This window comes from Sorex fumeus, unplaced genomic scaffold (assembly GCF_029834395.1).
Source record: "Sorex fumeus unplaced genomic scaffold, SorFum_2.1 ptg000006l, whole genome shotgun sequence".
NCBI classification, from domain to species: domain Eukaryota; kingdom Metazoa; phylum Chordata; class Mammalia; order Eulipotyphla; family Soricidae; genus Sorex; species Sorex fumeus.
Genome location: NW_026606063.1, coordinates 40,242,091 through 40,262,872, shown reverse-complemented (window position 1 = coordinate 40,262,872; position 20,782 = coordinate 40,242,091). Strand labels below are relative to the sequence as shown.

At 55.8% G+C, this 20,782-nt stretch overlaps 1 protein-coding gene across 1 annotated transcript; it reads left to right on the top strand.

Annotated features, from left to right (window-relative positions):
• The first annotated feature begins 932 nt into the window (after positions 1-932).
• ATP6V1B1 (ATPase H+ transporting V1 subunit B1) lies at positions 933-19,360 on the top strand. Its single transcript, XM_056127747.1, has 14 exons — positions 933-1,044; positions 6,977-7,032; positions 12,541-12,639; positions 12,813-12,906; positions 13,337-13,414; positions 13,974-14,113; positions 14,796-14,897; positions 15,530-15,627; positions 16,368-16,491; positions 16,692-16,842; positions 17,066-17,148; positions 18,663-18,767; positions 18,974-19,103; positions 19,197-19,360. Exons 1-14 carry the CDS (start codon positions 933-935, stop codon positions 19,358-19,360), a joined length of 1,536 nt encoding a protein of 511 aa, XP_055983722.1.
• The last annotated feature ends 1,422 nt before the right edge of the window (positions 19,361-20,782 follow it).

The following is a 20,782-nucleotide window of genomic DNA, read 5'->3' as shown; positions in this document are numbered from 1 at the left end:
CCTGCTTTCGTGGGCTGAAGCATAGATCCTTTCTCCCTGCGGTTGACTAAGTGTTGTGGGTATTCCCTGAGCACTGCTTGGAAGTCCTACAACCCCCAAGAGTGGTAGCTGACTGCTGGTCCCGCAGAGCTCTCTCCCGGATGCTGTGCATGGGGCTCCCCCAGGCCTGAGGTGCTTCTCAGGCTGGAGGATGCAGGGTGAGATTTCTTCCCCGTGGGGTGCAGAGGCGAGGTGGGTGGCTCTGGGGAGTGTATTTGGTTTCAGACGGGCTGTCCTGCTCCAGGAAACATATTCAGTTTCAAACTGGCTGTCCTGGGCCATGTGAGGCCCATGCTCCTCCCCTCCTGGGCTCAGGTTGGATAGCTTGGAGAGATGCTTGCAAGGAGATGTGGGTGCCCAGGCAGATGGTGGGCAGTCACTGGACGTGAGTCCCGTCCCGCCACGGAGGAAGAGGGCTCCTTCACTTGTGTTTTCTGCCTGAAAATTCAGGGGAGGCTGTGCCCCAGGGCCATGGTTCAGGTGGAGAGACACCTGTTCCCCTCTCAGGGTGCTGTCCACGGGACAGGAAGCTGTCGGCTGATGGGGCCCAGTTCGGTGGAGGGGACACAGGCTCGGCTCCTGAAGGCCGCCCCTGAGTGCAGGGTGGAGGGCTGAGCCCACAGTGTGCTGGCAGGAACCACCCAGAAGGCAGTGAGAACCAGCCTCTCCCCTCTGCCCCTCCTCCCTCCCACCCACCTCCGCCTCCCAGGAGAGGTACATGGGCCCCTCCCAGACCTGGAAGCTCTCCAGAGCCCTGGGCTTCCCTGTGCAGTTCAGACCCAAGCCCAGAGGAAGGAGGAGGAAGGCGGCTCCAGCCAGCTCCAGCTGGGCCTGAGGTGCTGCTGCCACCAGCTCGGCCTTGGCTTCTCGTCCGTCCTTCCTGCTGTGCCACCATGGCCGCCCAGGTAGACCACAGGCCTCGGGGGCTCCCTGACTGTGACCAGGCCGCTGCCCAGGAACACGTGCAGGCAGTCACCCGCAACTACATCACCCACCCCCGTGTCAGTGAGTACGGGTTTGGGCATGCAGACGCCTCAGAGAGGGGTGCCGTGGGCTGCCTGGACTCTGGGACACTCTGCAGCTGGAGTGGGGGGTGGGCAGCCCAAGTTGCTACCGAGGGAGCAGCAGAACTTCTTGTCAGCAGTGCTCCTGCAGAGTCTAAGTGCTCCTAAGTATGTGTGTGTGTGTGTGTGTGTGTGTGTGTGTGCGCCTGTAGCAGCGCTCCTACAGAGTCTAGAGTACTCTCAAGTGTGTGTGTAGAGTACTCCTGAGCGTGTGTGTGTATGTGTGAGCAGCCCACTCCTGAAGTCTAGTGGTCCCAACAGTGTGCACGTGTGTGTGTGTGTGTGCATGTGTGTGCACCCAATTGCACACCAGGACATTTCATGTGAAGAAACGCAGGGCCAAGTGTTTGGGGAATGTAGCTGGCAGTGAACTACTAGATGCAGAGAAATAGGGACACCCAGTCCTGCTTGTGGGTGTCTGTCAGGTGTGTCTTCTGGGGAGAGGGTGTCTGTGTCTACCGGGCTAAGAAAGGGTGAGTGTGTGCAAGCTACCACACCCAGGAGTGTAAGTCACAACGACTGTGCCTTTGTGATTCCTTGACATTGAGAGTGTCTGTGTGTGTTCTGAGTATGACTGTGTATGTGACATTTTGTGCCAGAGTGTGTATATGATAGCCTGTGTCAGTGTGACTGTGTCTGAGTGTGTGACTGTGTATGCTGTATGTGGACGTGACAGCGTGTCTGAGTGTATAGGTGGTGGTTAGTGTGTATGTCCACAGGTGTATGTGACAGTGTGTGTCTGAGTGTGTGACTGTGTATGTGATAGTGTCTTGAGTGTGTATGTGACGGTGTGTTTATAAGGGGGCTTACATTCTCATGGGGAGTGCCTGGGTGACATCACCTTCATATGGGAAGAGTTGGGGCACATCAGGGGTCTCTACGCCAGCCCCCTTGCAGGCATGTACCCCAGCAGGCATCAGCAGGGGTGGGAATGGCGGTCTTGCAGGGGTGCCCCTCTCCCTCCTCTCCTCAACCAAGGACAGGACCGGTTCTTCAGAATTCCTGGTTTTCAGGTTCTCCCGGGCCCAGCTCACTGGAATAAAACAGCAGAGCTGGACCAGTCCTGAGCCTCACCAGCAGCTGCTCAGAGGGCAAGGTTGGGTGGGCAGGCCCCCAGGTGGGGGCAGCCCCCGAGCTCTGTATGCTGCACTCATCAGGGCCCTGTTCTGGGGAGGGCTGGGCTCTCCTCTCCAAGCTGGGGTCCTCCAGAACCAGAAACTCCCAGGAACCGAGCCCCTGCTTAGTTACTGCCTAGGCTGAGAGAGGCAGGTCTCTCATCCAGCTGAAGCTGCCCGGCGCAGGAGAGCAGTTGGGGATGGGGTGGGGGTCTGAGGCTGCTCCCCTTCTGCCCCTCCCTGGAATGTGCCTCCCGGAGAGCCTGTGACCCACTCCCAGGGGCCCACTGTTTACGGTCAACAGGCGAGGGGGCTGGGTCCATGGCGCTGGCAGGCCCAGCCAGGCTGTGCCGGTCCATCCTGGTGTGGAGGTTCCAGGTCCCCCTCAGATTTATAGCCACTGCTGGCCCCAGAGGAAGCAGGGGAGCCTTTGCTTTGGGGAGGGGCACCCAGGGGCCAGGGTGGCCAAGATCCTCCCCCAAGGCGGGCAGGCTGGATTCCTCCGGTCCCAACTTCCCCCTTCCCAGGCACCTGAGCTGGTTCCCGGGGGCCTGGCAGGGCCGGTTTAGCCACTTTGCCACAGTGGGTGCCCTCAGCTTCCTGGAGACCCTCATCTGTCTCTGTATCTCTGTCTCTTCCCGCTTCCTCCCCAGACATCTGAAAAACCCTGAAAGTCAGGGTGGGGTGGAGTGTGGAGGGACTGGACCCAGGGCCAGTTTCTTCCAGACCCGGGTTCCTTCTGCGGGGTGGTGGGTGGGTGAGCCCAGGAGAGGTGGGCAAAGCAGACCGAGGACTCGAGGGGGCATGGCCAAGCGGGAGGTGGGGGCTGAAGGCAGCAGGAGGAAAGGTTGAGGAGGAAGATCCTTAAGCAGGTGCTGAGCAGAAAGGGGTGCAGGGAGAGGGCGACAGAGCAGCGCTGCAGAGGGTCGGACGGGCTGGACGGGGCGGGAGGCGGCGGCCCTGACGGCCTCGGTTTCTTCCTTCCCTCTGGGAAAGGCACAGGGCGGGTGACTGGGGGTGAGGGCGGTGGCCCGTGTCCCGGACTCTGCGCCCCGCCCCCCAGCCCCGCCCTCGCGTGCACTAATCCCAGGTCCCGGGCAGGAGGTCTGAAGTGCGGCCCTGCTTGCCCCCAGCTTGCCCCCATCCGGCCTCACCCGCCCGGGCGCCCCCTCCTAGCACTGCAGGTGTGGCCAGCGGAGCTCTAATTAGTGGGCTGCCCGGCCCCCCGCTGTGACCGTGACAGCAAAGGCTGGGGAGGTGGGGCCGGCGGGGCCTGCCCTGTGCAACCCTGTGTCAGCTCGGACAATGGAGCCCCGCGGAGCCCGCTGCGGAGTCTGAAAAGCCTCCGCGGGGCTATTAGGGAGCATCCCTCCCCTCACGTGTCTCTGGTCCTGCTCTCAGGGCTGCTCCCTTCCCCCGCCCCCAGCAACCCGCTCCAATCTCCTGCCCTTCACCCTCTCCAGGCTTCAGCGCTACAGTTCCAGCGCTGATTCTTGGAGCTCACGGGATACCAGCCTGACTTGAGGCAAACCTTAGAAGGTCCTGGCTGATTTCTGGGTTCTCGTTTTGCCACTTCAGGCCGTTGGCACTCCCGGAACTGCAGAGGAAACCCACAGAAGTTCTGGCCTCTGCCAAGGACACCTTGGAAGGTCAGCCACTGTCTTGGCTTGTCCCAGCCGGATGGCCTCTAAGGACAGTCATCTCATGAGGCTGGTTCAAATCCTGGCACCACACAGGGTCCCCTGAGCACCACCAGGCTCAGTCCCCAGCCCAGAGCATGGCTAGATGTGCTGCTGCCGCCCCCACCTCCAAACAGACCATTGACCACTGACTGGGGGACTGGTCTCCAGTAGCAGGACACAGGCCTTGCATGTGTGAGACTCTGGGTTCAGCCCAAGCACCCCAGAACTCCTACCCCCAATTCCCCAGCACTGCTGGCTGCCGCCCAGAGGAAGGAGAGGAAGGAAGAAGGAGAGAAAAGAGCATCTCACGTCTTCTTATAAGAGAGGCTCTGAAGCTGCAGCCAGGGATGGAGGCAAGGTCACGTGCAGGAACTGTCCCCAGGAGCCACCACAGATGTGCTTGTCCAGTGACTCCTCAGGGAGCCCAGGGACCCCAGAGCCTGGCCCTGGCCTTAGCAGGGAGGCTCCTCACCGGAGCCCTGGGGGTGGGAGGTGCCGACCTGCCTGCCCCCAGCTTGCCCCCATCTGGCCTCATCTTCCCAGGCTCCCCTCATCCCTCCAGGACCCCTCAATGGGGTCCCCCCACCCGCCCTCAATGCAGAGTGGTTGATAAAGGAATTTCCGGGAATGGGGCTGGGGAGCACCAACTGTGAACCTGTTGAAACAGAAGCTGAAAAGTGACTGGTATTGAGGAACAACCGAAATGATCCCTGGGGCCTTCAGGACAACACTTCTTCCTCCCTCCCCGCGTCTCACACCCAGCTCACTAGCTGCCTCTTCCTCCTCTGCCCTTCCTGCCCTGTCTCTCCCCTCCCCTGCCCTTTCTGCCCTGTCTCTGCATCTCTGCCCCCTCTGCCCTGCTTGCTGCCCTCAGTCCATTCCACTGGTCCTTCAGCCCCTCAATCCAGAGTAGTCATAAAGGCCAAGTGGTCAGTATGAGTGACCGCTTCTCCACTTTCCTTCTGGAGGTGCGGGTCACTCTCTGCTCTCTCCACCCAATCCTCTCTGCACCCGGGCGGCAAACTTTCTCACTCTCTTCACAGAGAACCAGGAGCCCCACCCCCACCCTGCTGTGCCTAGTGCTCAGCCCCTCGGTTTGGGGCTGGGGAAGTGGGGGCACAGGGTGAGGACCACATGCCAGCTTGGGCAGGGGTGTGAGTGGGGTGGGCACCGTTCATGCACAGGTTTCTCTCTAGGCCCTGACACCTTCTCAGACACGGGGTGTTGGCCACAAACATGACAGATGTCCTGCTGTCCTGCTGTCTCTGAAGCTCTGAGGCTGTCCTTCCTGGAGTGGCTCTCTTCGCCCAGCTTTCTGCCACCAGAGGGGTGGCTCCAGCCACCGGCCCATATATTTGTCACCCAGTCCCAGGATTGACCTGGCTGGCCAAGAGCAGGAGGTGGCTAGGGATAACAGGTGATACATGATGAGCTACACAAGTGACAGGTCCTTCACAGGGAAGTGGCCAGAAGACAGGAAGCAAGGAGGCTTGGCAAGGAAAGTCAGTGACCAAGGGGCAGGAGAGTGACCTGTAAAGAGCCGGGTCCCAGCCTGGAGGGCCGCCAGCATCAAAGGCTGCTCCAACTCGCTACAAATGGACTGCGGGTGGCCAGTGAGGCATGGAGGCACCCTAGGGGACTCCCTGGAGCTGCTGGTCCACTGTGCCTGGACCCTTGGAGTCGACCCTCCCAAGGCCGGAGGGTGAGGATGTGGGGAAGGCATGTGGTCAGCAACGGCACAGAGCTGGGAGAAGCTCAGGTGCGGGCTGGAGAGGGCCAGGCTGAGGAGCAAGTTTGGGGGAGTGAGGCAGGACGGGGTGCTGTGCTCAGGGTCTACTCCTGGCTCTGTGCTCAGGAGACCCCACATGGTACCCAGGATTCAAACCAGGGTCAGCCCAGTACAAGGCAAGGCAAGTGCCTTATCCCCTGCTGGCTCTCTCCCTCTCTCCTCTACTCTCTCTCTCTCTCTCTCTCTCTCTCTCTCTCTCTCTCTCTCTCTCTCTCTCGAGCTCAGTTCCCTATTTGCTTTTTATTTGTTTGTCTGTTTGTTTGTTTTTTGGGTCATACTCGGCATTGCACAGGGGTTACTCCTGGCTCATGCACTTAGGAATTACTCCTGGTGGTGCTCGGGGGACCATATGGGATGCTGGGAATCGAACCCAGGTTGGCCGTGTGCAAGGCAAATGTCCTACCCACTGTGCTATCACTCCAGCCCCTCAGTTCCATATTTGTGGGTCTCTCTAGCATGAGCAGGACATTCTGTTTCTTGATTGTGTTCTGTACCACCCCCATCCACTCCCTTCCGCGTCCCCCACCCCCACCAGAACCTGGTGGGAGCAGGGCCTAGTTTCCTTCCTATGCATCTGCTTCCCTCCCCCCCCCCCCCCCCCACCTCACAATTATGATCAGTCCTGGCATGGCTGAGAGGCAATTCGGGCAGTAGCCCAGGCCGGAAGCCTTTGGAAAATGTCAGTGGCAGGAGGGATTATGTGAGGTGGGGGCTGAGGCCTGCAGGGAAGCAACCCGAGGGGTGAGAAAAGCCTGCACAGCTGGAGGAGGGCTCTGAGAGGCCTCTGGCCTTGCCCCTGCCTGCCCCCAGTCTGCTGCAGGTGTCCGAGGTGGCAGGGGGCCCTGTGGGCAGGGGCATGACCCTTACAGCAATGGTGGCTGGCCCTGTCTCTGCTAATGACTCTGACAAGCCAGCCTGAGAGGGGGTGGGGTGGCCTGTGGAGGGAGGAAAGGCAGAGGATGCTTAAATGTGTGCAGAAGTGTGTCTCTGTGGGCACATGTATGTCTATTTGTGTGTGCACAGGTGCATGTATATCTGTGTGTACATGTGTATCTCTGTGTGCCTGTGTATTCATGCCTTGTGTGTGCATGTTTGTGTGTATGCATGCCTGTGTCTCTGCTCATGTCTCTATGTGCATGTGTATTTGTGTATGCATGTGTCTGTGCGTGCCTATGTGTGTGCGTGCATATGCATCTGTGTCTGTGTGTGTATGCGTGTGTGCGTGCATATGTCTCTGTGTGTGCATGTGTGTATCTGAGTGTGAACTCTCACTGCCTCCCCCTCCAGCCTACAGGACCGTGTGCAGTGTCAACGGGCCTCTGGTGGTGCTGGATCAGGTCAAGGTAAGACTTGCCACACTTCCAGGGCTCTGCATCCATTACACAGAGTTGGACTTGCTGCCAATTTCTAGATCCTCCAGTCCCCTTGAGGCCTCTGATGCCCTGACCCCACCCCTTCCTGCCTTCTCAGTGGGCCCCTTTAGGTCTTGGGAACCAGCTTTTTCCCTTCCACAGAGCCTGGTAGGATCCAGGGGCCACCCTGCCATGCCCTGCAGAGAACTCCTGCAGGGAAAGGAGTGGCTGACACCCCCAGAGCCAAACGGTTTTCTAAGGCTTTTGGAAGAGCTCCATGTGTGTGTGTGGGGGGAGGGCAGTGGGAGGATTGCATAGCGGGTAGGGTGTTTGCCTTGCATGTGGCCGACCCGGGTTCGATTCCTCCATCCCTCTCGGAGAGCCTGGCAAGCTACCAAGAGTATCCCGCCCGCCCGGCAGAACCTGGCAAGCTCCCCGTGACATATTTGATATGCCAAAAACAGTAACAACTAGTCTCACAATGGAGAAGTTACTGGTGCCTGCTCGAGCAAATCGATAAACAACAGGAGGACAGGGCTACAGTGCTATTCCTGAACTAAAAGCCTCTCATTTAAGTAAGATTTGTCCCTCAAATTGTTTCATTTGACCAGGATGGAAGAATTCATTGTCCATGTGTTTGAATGCAGACAGAAGGTGACCGTAGAGATAGAGTCTGGTATTTCTGGACTAGGAACTAGATCAAGGAAAGGGGCTGAGGGGCCAGGAGAGAGGGGGCACAGAGGGGCCTTTATCTCCCAAAACATATATAGTCATGCACTGCCCTTTCTCTTTCCCTCTGTAAGCCCAGGATGCGCTGGTGTCTTCATCTTCCAGTTTCCCCTGCCACTGGAGAAGCAGACGCGTCAGTAACCCCATCAGTTACTGGGGTGGGAGGTCTGTGACCCGCGTCCTAACTCAGCCCCCTTGCCGGTGGGGAAACGGGTGTGTGCGCAGGAGCGGACTGGTGGGACTGGTGGGACTGGTGGGACTCCGAGGGGGCTCCCGCATGAACCCGGAGTCCCCATTAGCTGAGAATGGCAGGGAGCCGCCCTTCCCCCGGCAAATTGAATCTGCTTTCTCTGACTTCCACTCTAAGGGGCTCTGCACCCGCTGCTCTTCACCCTCCTCCTCTGCTCCTGCACCCAAGCAGCCCCACCTGCAGAGAAGGGTTTTGTTTTGTTTTTAATCTCCTGTTGTGGTTCTCTTAGGGGGTTTTCGTGGGTCAGTGTGGGCACGGGTGGAGATGCTTGGGTTGATCCCGGCGGTGCCCCGCGGCCTTGGCTACCCCTGGCTGCGCTCCTGCCTGAACCTTTTAGCAGCCCTGGTCCCGGGTTGCACAGCCAGGACACAGCTTCTCCCCAGCCGAGCCCAGCAGGCCTTGCTCTGGGGCTCCCTCTTGTGGCCGAGAAGAGTCGTGGGCAGGACTGGCGTCTCCTCGCCAGCCTCAGAGCATTGCTCCAAGGATCCCCTTTCCTCCCCCCCCCCTCCCACCCCCCAAGGCGGAGACGGGGAGGCGTGGTAGGACCTTCCTCTGGAGGCCTCTTCCCAGACAAGGCTTTCCCCAACTTGCACTTCCCTCAGTGAGAACAGAACTGCCAAATTCCCAACTCAGTAGAGAACACTCCCCACCCCACCCCAATGTCACACTCAGTTTGGGAACTGAGGCTGCTGGTCTTGTTCCAGGGGCAGCAACTAGAGAGACAGTCATGATGGTCATAACTGCTTGCTCTGCTCCTCCAGAATGCCCAATATATTATTTTTCCTCTAGTTACAAAGAGGAAAAGAAGGACCCCCATACTACCTTGTAACCAGTGAAACAAAGACACACTTAAAAAAAAAAACCCTCCACAAACTTGGCTCTTCCCAACCTCAGGAGAGAGATAAAGGCTGCTGTAAGCGCCAGGAGCTAAGACAGGGGGAAGGGCCTTGCGAGTGGTGGTCCCCTTTGGATCCCGCCACCATAGATGGTCCCCAGAGCACAGCCAGGAGTGAGCCCTGAGTGCAGAGCCAGGATTAGCCCTGAGCACTGCAGATGGTGCCTCCAAACCATCCCCTCCAAAAGACATTAAGGTAGACAGCAAGAGGTTAACTTTGGTATGAGCCTCTGTAAGGGCCTCCAGCCTCTCTGTTATCCTGAGCATCTCTCCACTGACTTGCTTTTTATTTGCATTTCCCTGATGAAGGGGACGTTGAGCATCTCTGCCTGCCTAGACTGTACTTCCTCCTCCAGGAAATCTGAACCCTGAGTGGTAGTAGATCTGCTTGTTCATATTCATTATTGTTATGACATCCTTGCCAGGCTTTCATTCCAAATATGAATATAATCTGATATTTTCTTTTCTTTCTTTCTTGTTTTGGAATACAACCTCAGGATTCCTTGTCTTACTCTTCTCTGACTTCAGCTCTTTATTTAGGAAGAAAGGCAAGAATGAATGTTCTTCTAGCATTTTTTTATTTGTTTGCTGTAGCTTTTTATTACAGTATCTTCTATACCTGCGATGTATCTGTATTGTGATGTGGGTATCTTCTAAAGAGAAACCTATTTGGGTCAGCCATTTGTTCAATAAATCCTTTTCTCCACACTGTGAACTAGGATTGTACATTTATTCCATCATAGTTCCTCAAGTCTGGGTCTGTTTCTGGGCGCTCTACCTTGCCCCCCTTAGTCATCTGTCTTCCACACCAACACTTAGCGTCAGGCTTCCATGATAAGACAAGCCCTGCAGTCCTACTCTCTTCCCTGACTGTTACTGAATATTCCCTGGCAATAGGAGCATAGGAGACCTAGAGGAAATAACCCAGAGGGAACCTTTAATTGATATACTTTTGGAAAGGATTTATATATTTGTTGTTTGTTAGTTTTTGTTTTGGGGGCACTTCTGGTGATGCTCAGGGGTTACTCCTGGCTCTGCACTCAGAAATTACTCCTGGTAGTTCTCAGGGGACCATACAGGATGCAACGGATCAGACTAGGGTTCGGCGCGTGCAAGACAAATGTCCAAGCTGCTGTACTAGTACTCCAGTCCTGAGGATTTATATTTTCATGATAAGAAGTTATTATCTCTTGGAAGACAGTGTTTCCCATATGTTTAAAGCTTGTTTCTGCATCTTTTAATACAGATTTTTTTCTTGTCCCTTCTTGTTAAATTTATTTCCAAGTATTTTCTAAGTTTTGTCCCCATTTCCTCTCCTATTTGTTGCTAGCCTAAGATAAAATGATAAAAGATACTGATTTTTATTGATTTACAGCCAAATTATTTCATTTTGTGTTTATTTTAAAAACATACTATTTTTTTCTAGATATAAAGTGTCATCTTCAAATAAGAAATTGTGTTTCTTTCCCCATGGTTGTACTTTACTTTTTTTTAAATTTTGAAATGTAGAAAAAGTTGCAAAATGAAAAATAGTTCAAGGAATATCCATCTACCCAATTGCTAACATTTTATCCCACTTGTGCTATTACCCATTCTATGGGGATTGGTTTTGTTTGTTTGGATTTTGGGCCACAATGATGGTGCTCAGGGCTTACTCAGGGCTCTGTGCTCACGGATCACTGTTGGTGGTACTCAGGGAACCTTATGGGGTACTTGGGGATCAAACCCCATTGGCCACGTGCAAGGCAAAGTGCACTCTCAGCTGTACTGTCTGTATGGATATTTGTTAATAAAATTCTTTTGGGGGAGCAGACGATAGTACAGCGGGTAGGGCATTGCCTTTTATGTGGTCGACCTGGGTTCAACCCCCAGCTTCCCATATGGTCCTCTGAGCATAGCCAGGAGAAATTCCTGAGTGCTGAGCCAGGAGTATCTCTGAGATTCTGGGTGTGACCCAAAAACAAAAAAAATTTTTATCTACTGGTGTTCAGGGGACTATGAGGTGCCAGGGTTCCAACCCAGGGTTCCCACCCCAGCCTCTTGAGATATCCACCCTTTCCACCCCGCTTTTAGGGCTTTCAGGATGCTGTTTTTTTCTACCTTCCTGTAACATACTACTTCTCAAGCTCTGTGACCTTTTGTCGATTCTGGTGTAAACAGGTGACCCACTGAAAGCATTGCCTCTAAGATTCTCTTTGCCTGGCCTTGACTCTCGTGGTGACCCAAGTCTCACGCACTTGGCCGGAGCCACACACCTCGTTGCAGTGTTCTCACACTGCCTCCTAGGGGGTTGTGCACATTCTGGCTATGGTTGTGATGCTCCCACACTTGCCTGCCGGGGATCACACTCTTGGCCACGGTGCTCACATCTCTGAACTTGTGGTGCTCACGGTTGCACACTTTAGGTGCTACACTGGGGATCCCAGATAGTAGAGATACTGGGCCCATGCGTGGCACATGTGGGCAGCACTGGGGCTAGAACTTATGGTCTGATGCTTTCAAGACACGCATCAGGTTTCTGTCTTTTCTTTTCTTTTTTTTTTTTTTTGCTTTTTGGGTCACACCTGGCAATGCACAGGGGTTACTCCTGGCTCATGCACTCAGGAATTACTCGTGGCAGTGCTCAGGGGACCATATGGGATGCTGAGAATTGAATCCAGGTTGGCCGCATGCAAGGCAAACGCCCTACGTGCCGTGCTATCGCTCCAGCCCCAGGCATCTGGTCTCAATCTCCCCAATTTTAGATGACAAGAATAAGGCTCAGAGACATTCAGCAATTCCCAGGAGGTCACACAGCTTCTACGAGGCAGTCAGAACTCCGATTCTAAACCTGGGCCTCCTAGTCTAAAATAGGTGTTTCTCATCAGATTGGATGGGAATGTAATGTAGAATCCAACTAATCTCGATTCATATAAGCATCAACGCAGAAGACTTAACTTGCAACAGGAGCTAGTAAACCCTTAGACAATGACTTAATGTTCCCATAGTGAGATATAACGCTTTTCACTAGTTTTCTTCTAAGGAAATGCTTTTTGACCATTCCATCAGTCATTTCGTGGCAACGAGTAATATAAAATAAATTACTGTGGGGGCTGGAGTGATAGCACAGCGGGTAGGGCGTTTGCCTTGCACGCAGCCAACATGGCCGACACAGGTTCGATTCCCAGCATCCCATATGGTCCCCTGAGCACCGCCAGGAGCAATTCCTGAGTGTATGGGCCAGGAGTAACCCCTGAGCATCGCCGGGTGTGACCCAAAAAGCAAAAAAAAAAATAATAAAAATAAATTACTGTGGGTCTGATATGGGGGCAGGCTTAAAGGGTGGTTGGGAAATTGAAAACAGTAAAGAGGGAAAGTGACCGTGGTGGTGGGATTGGTGTTGGAATTACTGAATGCCTATAACAGATCATCACGAATAACTTTGTAAATCACAATGTTTAAATAAAGTGGAGAACAAAAAATAAATAAGGTGGGAGCTCCTGTCCCCTCTGATAGAATTCAAATTTCACCCTTTCCAGTCCAAGATTGTCTGGGCTGGCACAAATGGAGGCAGAAACTTGGGGCTGGATCTAGGAAGGAGGGATAGAAGGTGACAGGGACTTCAGCTCTGGGCGCCCTCTGCCAGTTTGCACAGTATGCTGAGATCGTCAACTTCACCCTCCCGGACGGGACTCAGAGGAGCGGGCAGGTGTTGGAGGTGGCTGGGACCAAGGCGATTGTCCAGGTAAGCCAGCAAGGATTCTGAACCATGGGATAAGCGAACCTGAAGCCTATGACTCCATCAGCTTTGCAGGCGGGAAACGCCCTTTTTCCCCGTGGAACGCCCTGCTCAGAGCTGGCCACAGGGACACCCCCCCCCAACCCCCCAAGAGGGAAATTACCCTCCTGTGCCCACAGGTATTTGAAGGGACCTCTGGTATCGATGCCCAGAAAACCACCTGTGAGTTCACCGGGGACATCCTGCGGACCCCTGTGTCAGAGGACATGCTGGGTGAGGATGGGGGGTGTGCACCTGAGCCCCCAGCTCAGCTCACGTGCCTGCTTACCTGCCAGCGCTCAGAAGTCAGTGAGGCATCTTCTCTTCTCGGCATCCAAAGCCACATCCCATCCCCAAAGGGACCATAATTGGGGAAGATCCATAGAGTCTGAGGTCCCCAGGGGCATTGACGGGAGGGGGCCTGAAATGCACTGGGGTCCCCTCATTCTGTCTCCTGATGGTCCTAAAGTCCCACATTCAGAATTGTCTTGGGCCAAGAAGTCACTAGTAAAGGCATCTGGGGAAGAGAGATGCTCCCCAAGAAGCGAGTTGCTGAGGTCAGCCCTGAAGGGACAGGGACAAGGCCATAGGGAGGGAGTGGAAGGAGGCAGCAGTGAGACTTGGGGCTGGCCCCTCACATTCTCCGGCACCCCCACACCCACAGGACGGGTGTTCAATGGCTCCGGCAAGCCCATCGATCAGGGGCCCGTGGTCATGGCTGAGGACTTTCTGGACATCAATGGTGAGTGGCCAGAGGCCCAGTGGCTCTGGGGATCTAGCACCCAGACACAGGCCCTGGGAGAGCTCAGGGCTCACTCCCAGGCTAAGTGCTGTGTGACAGCAGACCAGGATCTCTTCCCCCACTCTGCAGCAGAGTCTGACACACCTGCAGACTCACAGGCTCATCTGATGCCCTCACTGGGTAGGGCAGGATTTCACACAGGAGACATCCCTGGGGGCCGGCTTGCCCGAAGCCATGCAGGCAGACAGGAGGTGGACAGGGTGGCCTCATTCCAGGGGCTCAGCTTGAGACACCAGGCTGCTGGCTGCTTCCAACACCCAGAGCAGCGCTGTCCAGGGGCTTCTGATTTATTCATTTGGGGGTTGGGGGTCCACTTACGGCAGTGCTGGGCGTCCATGCCATGCTGGGGATGGAAGTGGGGTCAGCCACATGCAAGGCAAGCTTGACCCTTAAGCCCTGACCCAGGCTATTTAAATTCAGGATCATGTGGAGATATTGGGGGGATGAAGGGAGAGCGAAGGAAGATCTGAACCCCAGATGCCCCCATCTCCCTGCCCAGGCCAGCCCATAAACCCCCACAACCGGATCTACCCGGAGGAGATGATTCAGACGGGAATCTCGCCCATTGACATCATGAACAGCATTGCCCGTGGTCAGAAGATCCCCATCTTCTCAGCGGCCGGGCTCCCCCACAATGAGGTGAGGGGGAGGGACAGGTCAAGGTGGGGGTGGTGGGCAGAGAGGCCCGAGAGGTGGACAAGTGGGCGGGGCAGGCCTGCCCAGTTCCCCAAAACCCAGCCAGGCTGCTCACAGTCACAGTGGTCTGGATTCCCCTCCTCTCCTCCCTCTCTCCCTCCCCTCGCCTCCTCCCCACATCCCTCTTCCCTCCTCCCTGTCCCCTCCTCCCTTTCCCCTCCTCCCTGTCCCCTCCTCCCCTCTTCTCTCCTCCTTCTCTCCTTCTTCTTCCTTCTTCCTCTCCCCTCCTCCCCTCCTCCCCTCCCCACATCTCTCTTTTCTCCTCCCCCTCCCCTTCTCCCTCTCCCCTCCCCTCTTCCCTCTCCCCTCCTCCCTCCCTGCTCCCCTTCCCTCTCTCCTCTTCCTGATCTCCTCTTCCTTCTTCCTCTCCTCTTCTCCCTCCTCCCCCCTTTATCTTCCCTCCCCCTCCTCCTTCTCCTCTCCTTCTGAGGCCCTTGAGAACTGTCACTATTCCCCTTTCTCTGGCAGCCTCAGAGATGGGTGGTCCCTCCCTGAGAAAGGCTGTGGGCAGGGCGGCCCCTTCTCCACCAAAGGGCCTGGGAGAGGAAAGAGAAAAATCCCTCTCCTCAGTGTGTCTCTGTGGGGGCACTGATGTCCTCCCTCCCCACCTCTCCCTTGCCCCCAGATAGCTGCCCAGATCTGCCGCCAGGCCGGGTTGGTGAAGAAGTCCAAAGCCGTGCTGGATTATCATGATGACAACTTCGCCATTGTCTTTGCAGCCATGGGGGTAAGAGGGGCAGAGTGGTCAGCATGTCCTGGGGCTGGGGGCAGCCAGGGTGTGTCTGCCAAGTCCAGCCCCATCTGATGGGGAGGTACCATCCTGCTTGAGCAGAGAACCCAGTGCTTGTCTGACGGGGAGGCACCATCCTGCTTGAGCAGAGCAGAACCCAGTGCTCGTCTGACTGGGAGGCGCTATCCTTGTGCAGAGCAGAGCCTCCTGCCTGTCTGATGGGAGAGGCACTATCCTCTTTGTGCAGAGTAGCACCCAGTGCCTGTTCGACGTGGAGCTGACAGGATGAGAGCAGATTCCACATAAGGGTGAGGTGGCCCTTGGGAGGTGGCCCAGGGGCCACAGCAGTTATAAGAGGAGCCAGCATGGCCTGGGGTAGGGGAGCAGCCAGGGAATCTGAGGAGACAGGACAGCATTGGGAAGCCACAGCAGGGGCCCGGCACTGGGCAGACCCCACTGAAGTCTAAGCCTCTCTCTGGGGGTCTGATGACTGGCAGCCATGCCTGCTTCTGCACCCCCCCAGCACATGTGACCTCCCACCTGCCCTTCTCTCCTCCATGAGTTGGTCCAGATGAGGGTCTCGCCGGGGGCTCAGGACCCGGCGTCCATAGCCCTCCGCGTGTATGTAGGTGAACATGGAGACGGCCAGGTTCTTCAAGTCTGACTTCGAGCAGAACGGCACCATGGGGAACGTCTGCCTCTTCCTGAACTTGGCCAATGACCCCACGTGAGCCCCCACAGCCCACGACCCTGAGGGAAGCAGACGCTGTCCCCTCCTGAAATCCCCACCAGTCTCAGTTGGGGGCGGGGGGGGAGAAGAACCACTCTGGGGTGCATGTGGGGAAACTGAGGCAGGGTCAGGGAGAGGAAGAGGAGCCAACCTTGACCTTACCTGTGGCCCACAGCCCCCCGCCCCCACCATTCTCATCACTTCCCTGAAGTCACCATTCCAGATATGCCCCAAAAGTTGTTGTTTTTTAAAAAAGAAAAAATGCTATTGAGGAAGTCTCTAAAATATGAGTTAAATCTGAGACTTAAAATTGGGTGAAAACCAAACTCTTTTGAACTACCCCAGGGAATGGGGGTCCTCCACAGGGAAAAATGACAAAACTCTGGAGGTGACAGTGATGTCCCCAAAAGAAAAACACCCGCCGGCATGCAGTGTCTGGTGCAGAGCAGTGAAGCAGAGGGGTGAACCCACGCAGTGTGCTGGGCACTGCCTCCAAGGGCACCGTGAAAGCCCTGCGGGAGCCCAGGCCACACGGCCAGCTCCACAGTGCCCGTCTCCTGCCCACAGGGAGGCCGTGTCCTCCAAGACATGCTCCCCTCCCAGCCCTGTCCCCTGCCCTAGAACACAGGTGGGGACGGCTGAGGGTTGGGGGTGCAGCCCGCCTCTGCCCAGCATTCACAGACACCCCTGCCCAGCTGGCGTCTTGGGCTCTAATCCTTGGCTGCCCCCCGCCCCAGCATTGAGCGGATCATCACCCCACGCCTGGCGCTCACCACCGCCGAGTTCCTGGCCTACCAGTGTGAGAAGCACGTGCTGGTTATACTCACGGACATGAGCTCCTACGCAGAGGCCTTGCGGGAGGTGAGGTGGCCGGCTGGGGGAGGTGGGTAGGGACCGGACCTCTCCCTGTCTCTCCCTACCACCGATCAGAGCTGCAGGAGGCTCTGGCAGCTCCACCTCTTTGCTAATCCCTAACTTCTTCCTCTGTGCTCACCCCATGGACCACCCTGGTGTGGGCCTCTCACCCCCCTCGGTCACCCCTACACCCTTGGATATTGCAGGTCTCCGCGGCCAGAGAAGAGGTGCCGGGACGTCGAGGCTTCCCTGGGTACATGTACACGGACCTGGCTACCATTTATGAGCGCGCAGGGCGTGTGGAGGGCCGCGGAGGCTCCATCACGCAGATCCCCATCCTCACCATGCCCAACGACGGTCAGTCAGCCCGGCCCTGCCTGTGGTCTGCCACGACACACTCCATCCCTCCCGCACACACACACACACTTAAAGGGCCCCAGCTGTTTGCACACCTGTGAGGTCCTTCTGCACATCCTTCAGCATAGGCATGTCCTTTCCTCGCCCCCACTCCCTCCCAGAGGGCCCCAGGGGGATAGATGCCTGGACCCTCCCATCCTGAGACCCCTGCATTTCCTGGCAGATATCACCCACCCCATCCCAGACCTGACGGGCTTCATCACAGAGGGACAGATCTACGTGGACAGACAGCTTCATAACAGACAGGTACCAGCCCCTCCCTGCCCAGCCTCCCCCAACACACACACCACTCTCACTGGCAGTATGGGGCTCAGACATGAGACAGATCCGATGAAATCCTTCTAGCTCTGGAACCTGGATGAGTCGCTCTGGGGTTTCATTTCCTCTCTGGGATCCTGGGTTTCCTTTTGTATAAAATGGGACAAGCAGAGGCTGGAGTGATAGAACAGTGGGTTGAGTGCTTGCCTTGCATGCAGCTGACCCCATTTTGATCCCCAGAATCCTATATGGTCCCTTGAATCTACCAGGAGTAATCCCTGAATGCAGTGTTAAGTGTAAGCCCTGTGGGCACTGCTGAGTACTGCCCCTCTAGAAAAAGAAAAAAAAAGCAAATATGGAACAAACACTATCAATCATACAGTCACATGATGGAGGGCAAACAATACTGAGCAGACACGGCGGGGGTGGGAGTGGGGGTGACGGGAGGGTTGTGGGGCAGTTGGAATAGGAAACAGATAGTGGGAGAGGGAAGTGGACTCTCTGAAGGTGGGTGTGGAATGGAGCACCGCATGCATGAAACTCTATCATGAACAGTATTAAAAATCCAAGTGCCTCAAATAAATTTAAATATATGTATTTTAAGAGCAAGATAGCTGGGGCTGGAAATAGTATAACAGGTAGTACACTCAAACTTTGCCCATGACCAACCTGAGGGCGATCCCCAGCATGCTCCATGTGGTCCCCAGCACTGAGCTCATAGCCAGGAATAAGCCCTGAGCATGGTCAGGTGTGCCCCAAAGCAAACCAATGCCCAAGCAGCTTAGAGAAAGCAGAGAGTAGATAGCAAACTCCATTGCTCTTCCCTCCCTAGTCATCTGCTTCCAACAGAAAATGTGGATGGGGAGATGTAGCTAAGCAATGGAGATTTGATCCCTGTGAGGGGCCAGGAGATAGTACAGTGGTTAGGGCACATGCTGACCTGGGTTCGATTTCAGGTATTACATGGTTCCCTGAGCATCACAAGGGGCAGCATGGAGCCCCCCCTCCCCGGGCTGTGAGCTGGAGCCCCCAGCAGCATAATATCCTCTGGCCTTTGCAGCGAACCCCGCCCTCATCACCCCCATCTAGTTAGCCAGAATGGCCAGTTGGGGCCTCAGGGCTTATTAAGCACCACTTGGAAAACCCTCACCCATCTCCCAAAAATGTGGACAGGTGATACAAGCAGGTGATGAATAGCGAGCCAAACTGCTCACCTGTGCCTGCCCCAGCCTCAGGGCCAGAAGTTTCCTGTGCTTGCAAGTTGTTTTCCCGCTGTGGCTGACTAGGAACCTGCAGCCTGGTCACTGCCCGGATCAGTTTGCAAGATCAAGTCCTCCGCGGACTGATGCCATGTTTCCCCTCCACTGTCTCTGACCGTGCACCACCCAAGTTCCAGAATGTGGAGGAGAAACAGGAGGGGCCTCGGGGACTGGGAGATGAGTAGGCAAGGAAAGGGAAGTGAGGATCCTGATGTCAGCTTCTTCCCTCTTTCCCTCCCCCAGATCTACCCCCCCATCAACGTGCTCCCGTCCCTGTCGCGGCTGATGAAGTCGGCCATCGGGGAGGGCATGACAAGAAAGGACCACGGGGACGTCTCCAACCAGCTGGTGAGGGGGGTCCTGGGGGCGGGAGCTGGCGAGATTCAACTGCCACGAGACTGAGTCCACTCTGTAGCGTTTATTCCCCTGGAGGAATTCCTTCCCCCACCCCCGTGCCAAAGGGTCCCCACCAAGTCATCTCAGGGGTTCCTGGCTCCCCCGACAAAACCCCGATGGTCAGCACCTGCCCCTCCGTCCCCACCCCAACCCCCCAGTATGCCTGCTACGCCATCGGGAAGGACGTGCAGGCCATGAAGGCGGTGGTTGGGGAGGAGGCGCTCACCTCCGAGGACCTGCTCTACCTGGAATTCCTGCAGAAGTTCGAGAGGAACTTCATCAACCAGGGTGAGGCGTTCGGAAATGACCTCCTTCGGCACCTTGCTCTCACGGTCACGCACACACACACTCTCCCCTAACGCGTCTGCACTGCCCCCGTAGGCCCCTACGAGAACCGGTCCGTGTTCGAGTCCCTCGACCTGGGCTGGAAGCTGTTGCGCATCTTCCCCAAGGAGATGCTGAAGCGCATCCCGCAGAACGTGATCGAAGAGTTCTACTCCCGCGAGGGGGCGCCGCAGGACCCGGGCTCAGACACCGCGCTCTAGCCGCTCTGGCCATGCAGTCTGGCCACGCCCGACGCTCTGTGCCCTTGTCCATCCATCCACCTCCCCATCCTCCAAGGTCCTCCCCACCCCCCCATACTTTGAACTAATCCGTTCTGCCCCCGACTTCTGCCCTGGCTGGCAATGGGAGTGGGGAAGGCCCCCTCCCTCAATCCCTCTTCTTGAATTCCTGGCACTGGAAACGCAAAGCCAGATCCTCTCTCTTGCTGTAATAAACAAAAAATCAAACACTGTCCTTCCGTTCATCGATTTGCTCAAGCGGGCCCAGTAACATCTGCATTTTGAGACCTGTTGTTACTGTGTTTGGCATGGGGAGCTTGCCAGGCTGTGTTTGGCACAGGGAGCTTGCAGGCTTTGCCTGGCTGGCTGCGCGCAAGGCAAACGCCCTACCGCTGTGCTATCGCTCCAGCCCTCTCTTGCTGTAATAGGGATGATTAAATCTGTATTTCTAAAGACCCCAAGGCCGGCGCTTATAGCTCAGTGATGGCGCATACACTTTGCACGTGTGAAGCTTCCGCAAACACACACAGAATCCCTAAAATAAGAACAACGTAAAGACTGTCTTATGTGAAAACAAGGTTGCCAAGAACATTGATAATCATTGATGCTAGGAATGATTAACAGATGAAGCTTATTATTAAACTGCCATCCACTTAGGGGAAAAAGTTTCGATTCTGTTTTAGCAGCTGACCAGAAAACTGCTCCCAGGGAGACATTTATCTTTATGAAGAAATACCCTGCCCTCCCTCCCAGGACTCCCCCCCCCCCCCATTCTCTTCCTGGCCCCAAGCAGCCAAAAGCAGCCTCTGAGGCAGAGGGGCTGAAGTGTGGGAATCTCAGACCAACATTCCTGATCATGCACAGCCACCAAAGAGAAGCCCTGAGGAACAAACCTTGCCCTGGAGAAACTTCACAGCAACATGCGGAAAAGGTTCTGGGTGTGAAGTGACTACGGGACACAGGTTTCTTTTGGTTGATAGATTTACTGGTGCAATTTACCAGCCATAACACTTGCTATTGCTAAAATAATGGTAAAATCGCACCATTTGGAGTCATACAGTCATTCCAATCAATTGTTGAATCTTCTCATTCGCTCAGAAAGTGTTCCCAAACCTGGGATGTGGCTCAGGAGCAGTGCCTGGCTACCAGTGCAAGGGTGGGGGGGGGTCCCCAGCACCACCACATGCAGGGGGCCATCCCCTGCGCTCTTGCTGGGCTCCTCTCTCTCTCTCCAGTGAGAACACTAAGTGGGTGGCCCACTCTGAGAAGGAGCTCTGAGCCATTGCCCTCCCCTACCCCCAAAGAATCTTGCTGTCTTCCCTAAGGCAACCTGAATCTACCTGCTATCTCTGGATTTACATCCTTTTTTGATAAGTGGAATACTACAAAATGTGGTCTACACCC

Bases quoted from the DNA above. Each gene is read 5' to 3' on its own strand.
- ATP6V1B1 (XM_056127747.1), top strand. From the start codon at position 933: ATGGCCGCCCAGGTAGACCACAGGCCTCGGGGGCTCCCTGACTGTGAC. The intron at 1,045-6,976 runs GTGAGTACGGGT...CTCCCCCTCCAG, and splicing joins CATCACCCACCCCCGTGTCA to CCTACAGGACCGTGTGCAGT. The intron at 17,149-18,662 runs GTACCAGCCCCT...TCCCTCCCCCAG, and splicing joins GACAGCTTCATAACAGACAG to ATCTACCCCCCCATCAACGT.